The 19136-nt window shown below is 37.6% G+C and overlaps 1 protein-coding gene across 4 annotated transcripts; it reads left to right on the top strand.

Moving 5' to 3' along the window:
• Positions 1-239: 239 nt before the first annotated feature.
• Positions 240-19003, top strand: LOC117327373. Of its 4 annotated transcripts, none has more exons than XM_033884318.1 (2): positions 240-829; positions 16399-19003. In XM_033884318.1, the coding sequence occupies exons 1-2, from the start codon at positions 752-754 to the stop codon at positions 17656-17658; spliced, it is 1338 nt and encodes a 445-aa protein (XP_033740209.1). In that variant the 5' UTR covers positions 240-751; the 3' UTR covers positions 17659-19003. The 4 variants fall into 4 exon arrangements, with proteins under 4 accessions (XP_033740209.1, XP_033740208.1, XP_033740211.1 ...); XM_033884317.1 differs by lacking the exon at positions 240-829 and adding an exon at positions 9225-10687; XM_033884320.1 differs by lacking the exon at positions 240-829 and adding an exon at positions 15802-16080.
• The last annotated feature ends 133 nt before the right edge of the window (positions 19004-19136 follow it).

Here is a 19136-nt window from a genome sequence, read left to right as displayed (position 1 = left end):
ATGTGATTGCTCACTCTTACTCTATTTAACGGGAGTAGTTTTTTTGATGCCAACATTTAAAGGCCGATAATGTAATCTTTTATACCGAATTGAAATCCTTTTATTAAGAATATGGAGTCAGTTACGCATGAATAGTATTCTTTCCCCAGTATTTAAATATACACAAACATACAGCGTGTTGTGTTTATGAAGAATTAAGGCCAATTGCTCTCATCTAACCTGGGGAGATTACTTCCACCCGTACCTATACACCAGAACCTATTATAGAATTAGAGTAGCTTTAACTTGTCGTTCCTAACAGTCTCTAACAGTCAGAGTGACAGACAGGACGATCCCGGGGGGGTGCGGCATTCCTAGGACGGGACGGTATTGTCCGACACATGTGTTTACATTGGAGTCTCCGCGTTTTAGTACGATATTTCTTGTGAGAGAGATAGTGTCGACACATCTCACCTAGAACTGTATTGTGAGACTCACTTTACTGTCCATTATTTCAACAATACCCGAACACTTTGATTTTTTTCGGCGTTGATCGTCTTAGATAGGAAGACAGGATGAGACCCTGAATCGATTTCACGTGCCGACATTCTACCTATGTGTTGACTCAGGATTTATCTCGATATGTTTGTTCAACACCTATAAGAAAACTACAAGTCCCATACTAAGTGTCCATGGATTGTTTCCGCTCGTGCGCAGAGATGTCCGGAGTTGATATAGTCCAGTCTTGACCGAAGAACAATTGGAATTAACGATGGTACATCTTCGTCGGACAAGGACATCTAACTTTGTCCGTAGACCTGGAGAAGGGTGTCTGGACAATGGTCAAATGGTAGGTTCTCCTACGTAACTATGGTCAGTCGGTAACAATAGACTGTACACTGGTGAGCGTTGGGTTTTTGTCTTCTCTTGTTGGTCTCAGGGATCTATTTATACCTATTTACATTAAACCCGTTTACATTTTATATACGTAAAGAAAATGAATTTAAAATGTCAAAGTATGTGTCACATTTTTGTCATAGTTGATATTGATCTACATACACGAGACCCAATTAAAAGTGTTAGTCTCAGCGTGTCGATGATCATTGAACCCTGGAATAGGTGCAAAGTTAATGGTACGGGTCGTAAAATCTTGTATATACTATACAGCTTCTGTATTTGTTTAATTACTCGTTTGATGTGGCAAAACACAAGGTTTCAAAATTACTGACACAATTAATCCTTGATGGTAATGTACATTTTGTAAATTCATTTCAATACAACATTTTAAAGTACCTGATACAGTTTTTGAGATAAATATTGTATTCATTTAATATTAATTATAAGTAGACATGTTAAAATAGCATATACCTACACTGTATGTACAAAATATATAAATATCTTATTTTAACTCTCTTCGCTGATTAATGTAAGCAGGTAAATAGTGTTAATCTAATCCGTGAAAATCCAGTGTATTTTAACCTTCCTACAAGATGGCGACATTGTAAAAACGGCCTACTTCGATGGCGTCCATAAAATCGAGCTTTTATTCTAATTACATAAGATGGTAAGAGGTCACGGCGAATTAGATGTCCGATTTCTCATCGACACACCTTGTCGTTTTCATACCAGTAATACGTTGATCGGCAATATACCTGTGGATTTGTGATTAAACCCAGGTATACAATGTCGGTGACGTAATGGGTACTGTAAGAACCCGTCAGGGGCGCCTTGTTATTTAGAACGACGTCCCCAGAAAGTCAACATGTTAATGAAAATATCTAAGAATCGCTAATACATAAGTATATAATCATCTACACTTTACGGAGCACTTGCGCGAATAACGCCAGATTATGAGGCTGTATGGCCTTTCGGAAACAATGTCTGTTATCAAATACTCCGATCGTGATAAGCTGTGTTACGTACGAAACTGATTGACGTACGTATAGCATGGTAATGTCAATGTCCTGAAACTGAAAACAAAAAACAAAACAAAAACGGAGAGCGTTGAAATAATATCCTATATATCACAAGACATGTCATCACTACCTACGCAACTAGTCTCGTTCCGGTTTTTAAATAATCAGATTTAAATTTATTCATATTTTTGCATATTTATTCTAAAAAAAAACTGAAACATTGCCAAATTAAAACGTTATTTTGGTAGAAGGCTTCAAACAGGTTTGTTCTCAACTTTTCGAAGGTCATATAGATTGTCTTTGACAAATATACCTGGTAATTGTATATGTAATAAGAACCGAGGTGACTCAAATATTCGTGACCACAATTTGAAAATCTATCTTAAATGGAAGAAGTATTTGATTTCATTAGGGCAATATATATATACTTATATAAAGCACTTATATGTGGAATACAAACCAGAAATTTATCAGAATAAAAGATTTGGAACGAGTTTATCGAGTTTCGCATATTGCTACAAGACTTTTTAATTAAAAATCTGTACTTTTAACCAGAAGTCTCTACTAGAACTCTCCAACAATTAACAATAAAAAAACTACCTATTGTCGCCATTGATTAAACTTTCTATTTATAAACTTCTCATCGAGACGTGATATTGTATGTCACATCACCAAATCGATAAGGTATTCATTGACATTTGAAATAAATCAAGATCTGCATCGATGTGTCCTTACAAGTTGGGATAAAATCAGTCGTAATATTCATGACTGATAATTTGATACACTTCCGACAAAGGACACCGATCCTGTTTATTTTACAGGACATTAAGTATTTACCTCGAAAACCGGGGTGGGGGTCAGAGAGTTGGGGGTCGCTCACGTGAAATGTAGCCGTTCACCGAGCACTTTGGTCACAATTGGGGGGCCTCCTGGATCCCTAACGGTCATGCTAATGGTGACGTTTGGAGTCATGTAATGTGTTCTTAAACTAAGCGTTATTGTGAGACGGAGCCATCGTGTTTTGTGAAAAGTGTATTAAGAGGCATCTCATGTGATTATATTAAGAGGCATCTCATGTGATTATATTAAGAGGCATCTCATGTGAGTATATTAAGAGGCATCTCATGTGATTATATTAAGAGGCATCTCATGTGATTATATTAAGAGGCATCTCATGTGAGTATATTAAGAGGCATCTCATGTGATTATATTAAGAGGCATCTCATGTGAGTATATTAAGAGGCATCTCATGTGAGTATATTAAGAGGCATCTCATGTGAGTATGGCCGGTACATGTTATTTAATTATGTACTACTTTTTATCTTATATTGATAGTGATATACATTAATATAAATCTAGAGCTGATTACTGTTACAGTATCTTTTAACACAGATTAATTTAGTGTAGAATGAAAATAAGTCTTTCTTCGTTCATTTCTTTTTCTTCATGATTATACACCCTACCGCGGCGAAAATCAAAAACATCTGAAGGGAATAAAAAAGGCTCTGCAACTATATGAAATAATTAGTCGTCAACATAGATCTAAGAAAGTAGCAGTGAAATTCTGCTGAAACAAGACTCAGGATTTCGCTGTTAATATTTATTATAGGAATATCTAGCAGTGAATATAATTGTCCTGAATGTATTTCAGTCCATGAGTTCGGATCAGTTTATTAAACATTGAATTAAAATTGAAGACTATAAAAATAGTTATAAGGTCATAATAACTAGCCCAGAGTTAAAATCAAAACTGAAGTGTATTAAAGAATTAAACAACAATAGAATTATTTAATCTTTATTTCAAAAAAAGACCAAAGTCTTTAATTACCCTAAGGCATTGTAACATAGGATAAACTCTACAAAACTGGCGGAGATATCAGCTCAACGGCCAAGTACAAATACGTGAGGTTTGGTTCGATTTTGTATTGTTTTATGTCCTATCCTAGGCTAAGGTCATTTAAGGACGACCACTCATGTGTGCGAGATGCATGTTCGTGGTGAATGTGTGTGTTTTGGGAGGCTGTGGCATGTTCGTGGCCTGATGTCGACTTCATAGTGCTACCCCACTGAATCATACTGCCGAAGACGCCCAGCAAGACACGTACCCCACCCGGTCACATTATACTGACAACGGCAAACCGTCTTCTCACTCTCAAAAATGCTGAGCGTTAAGCAGGAGCATACGTAAGGTTTAAGTCAGACGGTTACGATATTTCATTAAAAGTTAAACAACTCTGTGTGACATGACACATTATTTGATTACGCCGCGGGGGCTACAAGTCGATTGATCCAATAATTGAATTGGTGTTCAATAAATGTGATTTATCGTGGATGAGAGAAAAAATCAAAGATGTGTAATGATGTTTTCTTATCATCAATATAATGCTATCATAATTGAATATATGTTCAATTTAAAACTGTACCAGTTTCACCTCAAATCACGTCTGAAAAATATACCCCCTTTCGAAAATTATTTTGCTTTTTAGACAAACAAGGAATACGGTGAGGAAATTGACATCATATGCATGTTGCAACCGGTTCGGCCTGTTTACACGTATTTACAGAGCTTCACTCACGGCAATAAGTTATTGACTCTCGAATTGAGTAATCTACTCTCGGCAATGAGAGATTGACTCGAAAATGAGTAGTTGATTTAATAGGATTGCGATTCATGGCTATGAGCCACTACATGGATTGCGACTCATTGCTATGAGCCACTATATGGATTGTAACTCAAAGCTATGTGTCACTACATTTGTACATTGTTTGTAAGTCATGGCTATGAACCGCTACATGGACAACGACTCATTGCTATGAGCCACTATATGGATTGTAATTCATGGCTATGAGCCACTACATGTATTGTAATTCGTGGCTATGAGCCATTACATTGTAATTCATGGCTATGAGCCACTACATTGTAATCCATGGCTATGAACCACTATATGGATTGTAATTCATGGCTATGAGCCACTACATTGTAATTCATGGCTATGAGCCATTACATGTATTGTAATTCATGGCCATGAGCCACTACATTGTAACTCATGGCTATGAGCCACTACATGAATTGTAAGTCAGGGCTATGAGCCACTACATGGTTTGTAACTCGTGGCTATGAGCCACTACATGAATTGTAAGTCAGGGCTATGAGCCACTACATGAATTGTAAGTCAGGGCTATGAGCCACTACATGGTTTGTAACTCGTGGCTATGAGCCACTACATGGTACCCAGTTACCACTATTCCAGGGACCTTTACAAGACAACTTGTCAGAGAATCACAAAAATGTCCCAATGACCTGTAATCAACTATTTGATCTACACAATGTAACAGCTAACTCATTTTTGTGAGTCGTGTGATAGAACGATCACGAGCATGTGTCACTGAGTTAAGAAAAAAACACTCTCTTAGTACCTAAAGTGATGGGTGACAGTTTGTCAGAGATACAATATGTCAGTGACTTACAACAGTACATCGTCGAGTCAAATATTGTGTCAGAGACTCAACAATGTAAGAGACTCACAAACGTTTTGTCAACTCAAACAATATGATAAAAACTCAACATTGTCAGTGATTCACAAAATTAATGTTTCCTAGACAAAAACGACGTGTTAGCGATTCATCTTTATGCCAACGAGTCGCAACAGTGTGTCAATAGTTCAAATGGTTCACTGCTCATAATATGTTTAATTGACTCACACTATTCTGTCAGCGACTCACGAGTCAGGTGAGCGTGGCTTTTCTAAATAGACTTCAAATTTTAATGTAGTGGAAAGCAGTGTCTATGGTAAATGTTGAATTGTGGGATCTGAAATAACTGGGCACATGAATGCTTAATCAGCATAACTAATTACGAGACCGCCAGTTGTTGTATACAAATCTTAGAAAAAAGTAACGTTTGAAGAAAAATCAATAATTTGTGTCGCTCTCATTGACTTTTATTTCACTTTGTTAGACAAACAGTACATGTGTATATATGGCTATCTGCGTTTGGTATCTGCAATTGTTTTAAATTACATTTAGAATATATAAAATCGTTATCTGTTTATACGTATATGTAATCCAAATCGATATCCAACACAACACAGCAGTGAAATTGACTTTGTTGCTACCGTTTCCATTTCGCGGTCCGCTGGCTATACATGGCCAAGAGACGTAAACAGTCTATCTTCATCAATATTATCTTTTTACATGTCCACAATTATCAATTTTATGTAATTTGAAGCGGCCATCAAGTTGGGTTTATTGACCAGGAAGATTGATGGCTTAATTGTGCCGTACGGGTATAGATCACTAGATTCCTCTTTTGTACCGTGAGTGTTTACCCCAGAGATACTAAGGGAGATAATTATGGGAAAATCAATCATTGAAAAATGGCCTTAATTGCTAAATCTGATTAAGGCAACGTTTTACGACAAAAGATGAAAAGGGTCGGTGACTTTCTAAAATATAGTATATAATATTGAGATTCGTTGTCGATGTCCAGAGCTGGCAGACACAGCAAGTGCCAGTACTAGTGTGGAGTTGTATACCATTAACTCGGTTGCAATACCCGAAGTCACCTGGTACTTTCTGTTAAACATCACAATCCGGAACCAAACTGGTGAGTGTTGTCAATGTGCCGTTCTTAGAACTTAATCCTTGATATTTGGTTTAACGAACTTAATATTTTTATCAAAGTAGAATTTCAGGTGTGTTAAAACTCTAAGAGCAGACGCAGATTATTTGGCGTTAATTGGAGTCTTTCAGGGAACGCTAAACTCAAACATCTCATAACTCTTTATTATGTCTTCAGTGCTACAGTGATAAGGTCAATGGAAATATTTTTGATTTTTAGACGTGCCTTAGTCATACAACCAGGAGAAGTATTTCGAAATGCCAATTTTAATCAGATGATAAAAAATCACTAGCTTTGTCAAGGTAATATTCTGGAACATTTAAAAAATAATTGCTGTAATTGATATTAATGATATTCTGTCTGTGTTGAATACTGAGTTGATTAACACGTCGGTATTTTTGCATTATTAAGTAGTGATTTATTCAATTCTTATTCAAATTCGTTTAAATGTATCGGTCTATTAGAAAAACGTCCTTATTCAAGTTAGTGCAGATATTTTTTTATCCGGTATGAGATGAAATAGTTTCAGTTTTGTACACCGTACTTGACAACTGTCATATAATATCGCTGTCATTAAGTTGACGAGGGCTGTTTGTAATAAACCTCTTCTGTGTCGAGGGCCCTGTCATGTTGTCCTGGAGTATCCTGGCCAGTCTGGCCTTCCAGATAGTAAACACTAGATAAAAATGGAGTGTGCCACTTAGACCCGCGGAGTTGTCGATAGGAGGGAGAGCGAGTTCATATTGGGGCTTTAACTCATCGATCCGCGCCAATAAAACTAAGACAATAAATAATTTCAATTACACTAACGATAACGCCGGTGACGTCACTCACTGCGCGTGCTCTTACCACCTTTAATTTTGTGTGACGAGAAGGATAATAAGATCGTTGCGACTTAAGCTATTGTGTAGTTTAATAATAGATGAGTTCATTGCCAACAAGACATATACCACAGACATTATATCAATGGCGATCTTTATATTAAATGGAATTAATCTTTTCCATAATTCGTCATTGGAATCGGATTATAGTTAAGATCATAACTTAGCTCTCGTTTTATTTCACTTTGGTGTAATCATTATCCTTATAATTCAATATTAATTTCCATTGTCAGTAGAAACTATTGCATGTACTTCCGGTATATAACGCCGATAATTCACTCTCGGTTTTAACTACATTATGCAACAGATGTTTATCCACTGACAAAGTAGATAACTAATATATTTTTCAAAAAGTCGTTTAATTGCTTCCCTTGTTTATAGATATGTTCCATAGTCCGAGAGGTTCCTACCAATGAGTTAACTGGCTTTTACTCAATAAGCGTGATCCAGCTTTGAATGTGTGCTCGTCAATTTTAGCAGGTAGGGTCTGTCAATACGAAGGCCCGGCACAAAGTGAAATACACTGCAAGCCCAACAGTGCACGTGCAATAAACAGATTTTCAAAATATACAGAGCACATTATTAGAAAAAGATCACTGAAGAGAAAAATCCGTAAAACAATAAGCTCCAAATGTAATTGATTATTTGTCTGTACGAAATAGCAATTTGCATTAATGCTTAATGAATGCGGGGATATATTTTGAAAGTCGTTTTACAAAAATTGAAGTTAACTATGCTTTGGTCGACTACGAACAGACAGCACTTGCAGTTAGTGGTAGACAAACATAGAAAATATATCGATCTCCGTTCGGAAGTCCTCGGTGTGTACATAGCGATGTGGCACGGGTTTACACCACCCCCGGTGTCAACATAAGGTATCTTTATCGGAATTTTGATATAGGATCCAATCCGTTTAATGAGTAGACAAACTTTTGCTGGGAGCAACAACTCAATGGTTTAAATCTATTTGAGTTTTTCTGTCTGTGACAATGCTGTCCATATCAACCCATAGTATTACTGAGTATACAGCCACTTTCCTAAGGCCTTTTAACAACGCCCATACAAAAAGAGCAACAACTAATTGATTTACATAATTATCTACACGGACCTTAATTACACTTGTACCCAGAACAGATATTTGGCATTAGGAGCCTCTCGGAGCTGGACACTTTTACCAAGTTACCGTTGTGTATTATTCCGTGATAATACGTTCGTGTCGTTTCGAGGTGAAAGAGTTTAGAATCTTTTGAATACGATAGCTTTCAATTATGGCTGAGAAGAAAAGGAATGGACAATATTCCGTACTGGAGCGTGAATTAGTCATTGTGTGTCTGTAAAACCATTGTTGTAAGTAATTAGTTTTTATGAAGTTATGCGATCCCTTGTGGAAACAGTATGTATGATCCCGTCAGCGACGAATAGACACACGCGTGTGTACGAATGTCATAGCCAGCGGTACCGCCTGTCAACCAAAGCTGTCCACTTATAGAATCGGTGGTATTGGGGAATCCATGAATATGTCGCATTATTAAGTAGTACCAAAGGATCTTCATTGGAATTGTATAAGTTTGTTTGTTAGAGAGGTGCTTGACGAACTGAGGCTTGGTGATGTTGAAGTTCAGAATCTATGCCTGTGCACTTTGAAGTTTCAAGCTACTGATCACTTCTGGAAATCATATAGAATTTGGGAATATCGATGATTCAATGTTACTACAAAATTGTGAGGTTTTATTTTCACACAATTGTATTCAACAAAAGTTGGAGTTTTGGAAGTGATATTAGACTCCAAAGAGCAGATATACAGTTTCTACAGTGTTTGTGTGACGTGTGATCATTACTGACCAAAAAACAGCAATACAGTACGATAGATGTAGGGTTAATCATTCCTGGCCGCTATGATGACTGGATGGTTTCCATGACAGTCTTCAATACGTGTTACCCTACAAAATATCATCATTAATTTGTATCGCGATAAACACAAACACCTAGATCTCCATGTGAAGGTCTCTACCAATGGAGCAACGCACCGTACACATGACCTTCGTTGACCCTTTGATCATTTCGCCAATGATGTTGATCAACAGAAGAGGAACCATTGCCAATTGTACTCATACAATGGACTCTTTAAATTATCTTTGACGTTTCTGAACCAGTATAAGTCAATACCGTTCAAAAGTCGAAATTTGTCTGCTGCGTTTTTGTGCATCGGAGACGCCTTTCATAACCGAATGCATTTCTATTATTTAGACAATAATCTACATGTTCGTTTTTTTGTCAGTACGTGATAACGTTCGATTATTATTGGTATACACATCACTGAATCATAATTCAGCATTATAGTATACGTACAGGATATTACGATTTTATAAAGTGGCTGGTCCCACACATAGGTTTTAAAATATCGATAATTGCTGGGATAATTGATTTCCTTAATATTCTCAGGAATTTTAATCCGAAAACATGATATAGAAATATAACCCTAATACCAATACGAGTGTATTGTTGATTCTATCATGACAGACACGACCAGGTTCGGACTGGTCCTTGAACAACTGGACAGGGGTCAGTAGTACAATACGCTATTGTCCGAGCGTTTATGATAATTTCTGGATTTTGGAATAATATACATGTAGGCCGTCAAATATAATGATCAGATTGTGGAGCTTACAGGAATGTGGACGATGGTCCTATATGGTCACGTGACGACGACACCTGTCATGTGTATATAACTGTTTGCAGCAGTTGTTAGCGACATTAGACAATTGTCGTTTTAGGTACAGGTGATGGACGTACAGATCACGTGCTTTAATTATGTGTCTTATTTCGAAGAATTTACGAGGTAATGAACTTTCCTAGACAACGTTAGACCTAGTAAAAGCCTGCGCACCTGTGTTTTTCCCGCAACAAAATACGTCGAATTTTGCTTACTATTAAGTTACTCTATGTTTAAATGAAAGAACTATTTCTTCAAACAATGTCCATGATATTGAACATTTGTGATGACACAAAGACTAAACAAATTACAACTTATTGGCCTTATATGCTTTCAGGCCATTTACAAAGTGTTTACGCAATATGCGCTCGTGATAGATTTGAATCTATAGATTGCAATACGACAGCGTCATAGAAAAATAACTACAGCGAAAATAAACAAAAATATGTCTGTTTCCATGGCAACGGAGGTAAAGAAGACCCCAGGGTCACCACGTGTGCGTTTCTCTAAAACCCACAGTGTTATACAATACGACAGGATGTCCCCACCCAGCGGGCGAATGAGAATGAATCAAGCCGTGAGTATATAATATCTATATTTAGAAACCCGTGGGGTTGGGCAGTGCAGGGGCCAGTTTCATCACTATTCCTTAACTTAAACATTTTGAAATGAAAATATTCCTAATCAGTTCTATTAATATCAAACGTCATAGTGATCGATTTGTAAAAATACATGGTTCCTGAGAGGGAGTTATTTTGAACAATTCCCGAAGAAGATGTGGCACCACATTTTGCTGTAGAGCGATACCGTCCCATTAGGTAACAGGTTCTGACATTTTCTGATCGTTGTTAGATGTCACTTAAACACTTGTTTGTTAAACGTCACTTAGTTAGACGTCACTTAAACACGTGTTTGTTAGACGTCACTTAGTTAGACGTCACTTAAACACGTGTTTGTTAGACGTCACTTAGTTAGACGTCACTTAAACACGTGTTTGTTAGACGTCACTTAAACACGTGTTTGTTAGACGTCACTTAAACACTTGTTTGTTAGACGTCACTTAAACACGTGTTAGTTAAACGTCACTTAAACACGTGTTAGTTAGACGTCACTTAAACACGTGTTTGTTAGACGTCACTTAAACACGTGTTTGTTAGACGTCACTTAAACACTTGTTTGTTAGACGTCACTTAAACACGTGTTTGTTAGACGTCACCTAAACACTTGTTAATTAGACGTCACTTAAGCACGTGTTTGTTAGACGTCACTTAAACACGTGTTTGTTAGACGTGACTTAGTTAGACGTCACTTAAGCACATGTTTGTTAGACGTCACTTAAACACGTGTTTGTTAGACGTCACTTAGTTAGACGTCACTTAAACACTTGTTTGTTAGACGTCACTTAAACACGTGTTTGTTAGACGTCACTTAAACACGTGTTTGTTAGACGTCACTTTGTTAGACGTCATTTAAACGCTTGTTTGTTAGACGTCACTTAAACGCTTGTTAATTAGACGTCACTTAAACACTTAATACTAGACACTAGTTCTCTACTTTATATTAATGAACAGGAATATACAATATTAATATCTACCATTTCCATTAAACTATTAAATCAACCGGATACTTTTTATGTCGTGTTACAAAAATGAAAATCCGCAATAAGCCGAGTTGTGTTCAACACAATTGTATGGAATATATACATACATGTATATATACGACTATATCAAAATGAGTCTATTTTGACTCAAACTAATGACAGGTTTTTTATTGATAAACTTTCTCCAGCTAGCCGGATCTTCTTCTCATGCCGTATCGCCACTGTTCCATGGTGAATAGAATGTTTATTATTCAGTACCTGATCTCGAATTTCCTATTCAACAAGCGTAATTGCCATCGGTTTTGAATATTACTGATAACGTACCATCCTTTCAGATCGTGGTCAGAACTCTGTTCTATGACAATACTGAAAGGGATTTCTAGGTTGTAAATTTTAATGTTTAATATCATATCTCTGCAGCTCTCTTCATGGTACTACAGGACACGGCGCGTGAAATAAACTACCGCGGCTATGTGAAAAGGTCAAACTTGATCTGATACTATAGCTTACGTGAGCTGGAAAATTATTAGATTAAGTGATTTGTTTTCTTTTGTACGAGTAAATAATATATGTATACGACGTTAAAAGTGCACGATCATGCTATAGGAATATGCCCCATAACAGAGTTCCCTATTATTGCTGTAGGCCTATGTCATGAGAAACCGATATTGATGATAAAGTTTGATATATAAATGCTTGCTATACCTCTGATAACTAACCCGTAAAACAAATTCACAATGTAGATTATACACTACACATTATGTAGATAATAAATTTTACATTTCTATTAATGTTTGTCATGTGACCAATGTATTGCATATCCATAAGAGGCGACTAATGTGGAGTTCGTTCTGCGGCATTGTATTTCGTGATGTCTGTATATATATGTATATATTATGATTCGGCGTAAACTGTATATTTCGTTTAATCAATATTGAAGTTGTTATACACTTGTTTTTCTGTTGTACATTCCTTGGTGATAAGCTTTGCTGGTGGACTTTGGGGGTAAATGTACAGACCTACTTTATCTAAACAATTTGGTCAGGACCATTTTGTTTATCCTAGTTTCCCTAGCGTTTCCACACATTTGCCCCCTATAATTACTGACGAGTCAGTAAAGATGACACAGTTGTATGATTTCCTAACATCACTGACGAGTCATTACGGATAAGACAGCTGTATGATGTTTCTAACATCACTGACAAGTCATTAGGGACGAGACAGTTGTATGATGTCCCTTACATCACTGACAAGTCATTTAGGACGAGACAGTTGTATGATGTCCCTAACATCACTGACAAGTCATTTAGGACGAGACAGTTGTATGATGTCCCTAACATCACTGACAAGTCATTTAGGACGAGACAGTTGTATGATGTCCCTAACATCACTGACAAGTCATTTAGGACGAGACAGTTGTATGATGTCCCTAACATCACTGACAAGTCATTTAGGACGAGACAGTTGTATGATGTCCCTAACATCACTGACGAGTCAGTAAGGACGAGACAGCTGTATGATGTTCCTAACATCACTAACAAGTCATTAGGATGATACAGCTGTATGATGTCCCTAACATCACTAACAAGTCATTAAAGACGAGACAGCGGTATGATGTCCCTAACGTCACTAACAAGTCATAAGGATGATACAGCTGTATGATGTCCCTAACATCACTAACAAGTCATTAAAGACGAGACAGCGGTATGATGTCCCTAACATCACTGACGAGTCATAAAGGATGATACAGTTGTATGATGTCCCTAACATCACTAACAAGTCATAAAGGATGATACAGCTGTATGATGTCCCTAACATCACTAACAAGTCATAAAGGACGAGACAGCTGTATGATGTCCCTAACATCACTGAGGAGTCAGTAAGGACGAGACAGTTGTATGATGTCCCTAACATCACTAACAAGTCATTATAGACGAGACAGCTGTATGATGTCCCTAACATCACTAACGAGTCAGTAAAGACGAGACAGCTGTATGATGTCCCTAACATCACTAACGAGTCAGTAAGAACGAGACAGCTGTATGATGTCCCTAACATCATTAACGAGTCAGTAAGAACGAGACAGCTGTATGATGCCACTAACATCACTGACGAGTCTTAGAAGTAAACGAGACAGCAGTATGATGTCCCTAACATCACTGACGAGTCTTAGAAGTAAACGAGACAGCAGTATGATGTCCCTAACATCACTGACGAGTCTTAGAAGTAAACGAGACAGCAGTATGATATCCTAACATCACTGACGAGTCTTAGAAGTAAACGAGACAGCTGTATGATGTCCCTAACATCACTGACGAGTCTTAGAAGTAAACGAGACAGCAGTATGATATCCTAACATCACTGACGAGTCTTAGAAGTAAACGAGACAGCTGTATGATGTCCCTAACATCACTGACGAGTCTTAGAAGTAAACGAGACAGCAGTATGATGTCCCTAACATCACTGACGAGTCTTAGAAGTAAACGAGACAGTTGTATGATGTCCCTAACATCACTGACGAGTCTTAGAAGTAAACGAGACAGCAGTATGATGTCCCTAACATCACTGACGAGTCTTAGAAGTAAACGAGACAGCAGTATGATGTCCCTAACATCACTGACGAGTCTTAGAAGTAAACGAGACAGCAGTATGATGTCCCTAACATCACTGACGAGTCTTAGAAGTAAACGAGACAGCAGTATGATATCCTAACATCACTGACGAGTCTTAGAAGTAAACGAGACAGCAGTATGATGTCCCTAACATCACTGACGAGTCTTAGAAGTAAACGAGACAGCAGTTTGATGTCCCTAACATCACTGACGAGTCTTAGAAGTAAACGAGACAGCAGTATGATGTCCCTAACATCACTGACGAGTCTTAGAAGTAAACGAGACAGCAGTTTGATGTCCCTAACATCACTGACGAGTCTTAGAAGTAAACGAGACAGCAGTATGATGTCCCTAACATCACTGACGAGTCTTAGAAGTAAACGAGACAGCTGTATGATGTCCCTAACATCACTGACGAGTCTTAGAAGTAAACGAGACAGCAGTTTGATGTCCCTAACATCACTGACGAGTCTTAGAAGTAAACGAGACAGCAGTATGATGTCCCTAACATCACTGACGAGTCTTAGAAGTAAACGAGACAGCTGTATGATGTCCCTAACATCACTGACGAGTCTTAGAAGTAAACGAGACAGCAGTATGATGTCCCTAACTGAGGAGTCATTAAGGACGAGACAACAGTTTTATATTCATGTTTCTGCATATTCTGTACTGGTTAATTTATCAATTTGAAATCAAGACGTGTTTGTTTCTTACTCTTGTATTTTATTTTTTTTTTTACATTCATTGGGAAATACCAGAACTAGACTCTATCTGTCTCTTTTTTTCTCTAGTCTTTTCTTATATATAGAAGTCTCCCATTTGACAGGGCTAATCTAATTTTGACATCAACTGTGTTACTTGATCGTCATAAGCCAAATAAACGATACCAGTCAGGCGTCATCGTAAATCATATCTGCAGCATACATGTCGAATGCTTTTGATAAATAAAAGCAAAAATCTCTTTAATAAGAAAATCGTGAAATCAGTGTACCTGTATAAAATAACCTTTTCTAATCAACACGATAAAAGTGACATGTGTTGTCTGTATTGTCTTGTCCGTTGATATGACATGTAATGCCTTACGTATTGTGATGATCGACGTGACCGAGGTAGAAGGCAATGATTTATTCAGGGTGTTGTTAAACGTAATGATCACATACATATTAAACAGCTACTAGAGCATATAAAAAGTTGATGTCGTCCACGAATAAACAGATCTTAAACATGTGTTTAAGTAGCTCCACTTAAATAAATTTCTGAGAATCCTGATCCATAAACATTACTTAATTCACGATAATCCTTTACCTAATTAGCTAGAAACTTCTAAATCTATGTCGTTTCCGCTTTCCCCTCCTTCATGTATTTTACATACATCTAAACTATTCACGTGAAATTACTCGATATTCAGATCTATGATTAGACTTTTTTTCTCCCTTGGTGTGAAATCGAAGCGGTACACGAATATATATTATGTACATTTATGCTTTATATCTTACTTATTCAAACCCAGTGTTTGCCTTTGTGTAGCGAAGAAAGGCCATGTAAATAAAAATCTGTGATATAAGTGTCTCGTGGAGCGAAGAGTATTTCCCAGTAACACACGGAGACGTGTCAGCCTGTGTCGTGTATGAGAGGATCACCTAACACGAAATGTGTGGGAGACATTTTGTATCGTGACAACACTATAGGCCATAATCACTTCGTTGCTTTGTCATAGTAGTGTTTCAAGTGATTGTGGATTTATGACGAGATTTAAAGGTGTAAATATAAGTATTTCCCTGTCAAATTGGTGTTAGACAAAAAGGGTCAGTACTTTCTATTCGTATATCGTATTCACGATACCTCAAAGTTGAAGACTTCAAACATATATATTTTAATCCATGCAGTGGTACTGCAGTATCGATTTATTTATCAATAAATTAATCTTTATTTATTTATTTATCGGGTACCTCTTCGTTATATTTTTGAAGTATTCATCTTTAGCTAATGTCGATAATTTGTTATTGGATCATTTTAGTGTTTAAAATGCACAATTTTAATTCTCATACTTATGTTATATTGTTTTGTGCATTGTAGATAACCCGGTCGGTGACTGCAATGGCTGTAATGCAGTCCACACCAACTCGACCTGCCATGAGGGCTGTCCAGCCAACAGAACTCACTCTGAGCTTGGACGATATTTACCGCGTAGCCGAGCGCGAGAGGCTCACGTATTCGGCCAAGAGCCGACACCAGAGCGTGGCAGCAGCGCACGAGAGCGTCCGTAACAAGTTGGAAGGACTTAATCGAAGTCGCCCAAACACCAGTGCCAGCAGGTACATACACGCGGTCCGAAGGGAAACAATGACTCCAAAGAGTATCCGAAGTGAACCAGCGCCTTCTCGAGTGTCCTCTAGGCAGGAAGGAGACTTATACATTGATGAACTAGAGAAACATTTTACCATTAACCCTGCCTCTCCTTCACCGATATGTTGCGAGATTATGGGGCCTCGAACTTGTCGAGAGTGTAGTCGATACCATATTCAAACCATGAACCGCGCAAGGACAGACGCGCAATTCAGGACTTTAAGAATTTCGAATGAAAATATTGCAGTGGCTTCGATTTTAAAACGCTATCTTCCAGAACTGTCTTACGAAGAAATTCAGGACAAAGTTGCAAGGGGTGAAATCGCTAGACACAGAGTTCCTAACAGTTCAATAGACCCGGATGAGGAGTACGAAAGGGAGCGCGAGAAAAAGCGACAGCAGCCATTTTTTGAGGCTCGTTTAAAGCGTCAAGCAACGAACTATGAAAAGTCCAAGAAATTATCTCAGATGTTCTTTGTTAATGTTAGAGACTTGAATTTTAAAATTAACAATGGGAATGCGTCAAAATCATTAGGATTTACCGAAAATAAATCGGATGCCGCAAGAGCGCGTATGGCTCTTCAAAAATGGCGAGTAGCTGACCCCGTGACCCCGTCCTTTGTCAGTCCGAAGAATATCGTAATGATGAAAGAACCAGTGTATAAAACATTCTTTGCGCCACCATTGCTTCCAAAAGAATCTCAAAATCCGGAGCCATCTTTCTTTGCGGGTTCCAGCGATGGATATAAACTCCCGGATAAACTTCCTGACGAAATTGTATTTGCCGATAACAATGCCAGACCTGCGTCGCGTGCCGCGTCAGTGGTTTCTCAAGTTTCTGACGATGTTGATCTTTTAGATTACGAGAAAAATGGAAAAGGTTCTGGTACAGAAAGGAAAGTAGACAAAACTCAAGAAAATCGGGAAGAAGATGGAAACAATTACCATTCTGATGAGGATACACAAGAACATGATAACGGCACACTGTAATATTTCTATCCTTGATTCATGAAAAGGGAAGAAATTCTCACCGGTGTTGCTCAAGAACTTCTCGTTTTTCTTCCATTGTGGAAAGGCTTGAACAGTGGGGGGGGGGGGGGGGGGGGACTAAGTATATGACCACCTTTAAGGACCTTTAAGGATATTATATCCGTAACAAGTGCTCGGTACGATATAGAATAGACCAGGTTGAACATCTTTTCTATCCTGAAGTGTCGATGAATTATCAAATGGACATTTGTAATAGGACTTGCGTTGTTTAAGAGAGTACGTCTTCATTACAATCCTGTGGTACGATATGGTGTGTATCATACCGTATTCTAATACTCTTCCGGTGTGTCCAGGATGTTATCGAATCGAAAGTGTCTGGCAACAATACGACTTCAGGATTGGAGACAATGGATTACTTAATCTGACGCGTACACAAATGGATTGACGTGTACACAATGGATTGACGTGTACAAAAATTGACTGACGTGTACACAAATGGATTGACGTGTACAAAAATTGACTGACGTGTACACAAATAGATTGACGTGTACACAAATGGATTGACGTGTACACAAATTGACTGATGTGTACACAAATGGATTGGTGTGTACACAAATGGATTGACGTGTACACAAATGGATTGACGTGTACACAAATGGATTGACGTGTACACAAATTGACTGATGTGTACACAAATGGATTGACGTGTACACAATGGATTGACGTGTACAAAAATTGACTGATGTGTACACAAATGGATTGACGTGTACACAAATGGATTATGTGATTGTGAAAACTAACATGTCCTTTAACGAGAACAGGTGAAGTGTCGAATTACTCTTCAAGGTCTTTATATTGTGGAAGAGGGCAATAGAAATCAATTTATATTTCACCGAGACCTGAACTTTGACGAAATTTGCAAGATGCATTTGAAGTGTTACAAAACATGACGTATGTTTGGAATATATAATCTGGACGTAAAAAAAACTATACAACATGCTTATATATATGGTAGGTACTGGGTGCCGCAAAAATAAAATCATGGTTTTCTTCGAGGTAGGAAAGTGAAATAAAGTTACGTGGAAAGCATGATTTTTGACACGAGTCTACAGAACAATGGTTAAATTTAAACCATTCAAATTACATTCGTGAAACTCGGTAAAGTATCAGTGGTCCCATGCTATGTTATTGTGTGGCTATGAATCCTACTTCGCGATCTATAGTACTATGAAAGCCAATTTGTTGCGGTTGGCGGTGCAATACAAATTCTGTGATTTATGGAATATATTTTATCTACTCTTTTAAAAATAAATCTAAATGTTGTTAAACAGATTTACTCATCCTTTTTCGTGTTTGTCCTTCGTTTATATTACGACCAAACAGATAATCGATATCTTTTAACACGGTTCTTCACTTTGGGTCTAACTTGGTTTATATCTACACAAACTGTATACGTAACAACGTTAACGCGTACGAGT

Source organism: Pecten maximus, chromosome 5 (genome assembly GCF_902652985.1).
Source record: "Pecten maximus chromosome 5, xPecMax1.1, whole genome shotgun sequence".
NCBI lineage: Eukaryota > Metazoa > Mollusca > Bivalvia > Pectinida > Pectinidae > Pecten > Pecten maximus.
Note: the sequence above shows the minus strand (reverse complement) of the source record. Positions and strands in the feature narration are given on the sequence as shown.

Excerpts from the sequence above, each read along its gene's own strand:
- LOC117327373 (XM_033884317.1), top strand. The coding sequence starts at position 10,556 with ATGTCTGTTTCCATGGCAACGGAGGTAAAGAAGACCCCAGGGTCACCA. Across the intron at positions 10,688-16,398 it reads GAATGAGAATGAATCAAGCC|ATAACCCGGTCGGTGACTGC; the intron begins GTGAGTATATAA and ends TGTGCATTGTAG.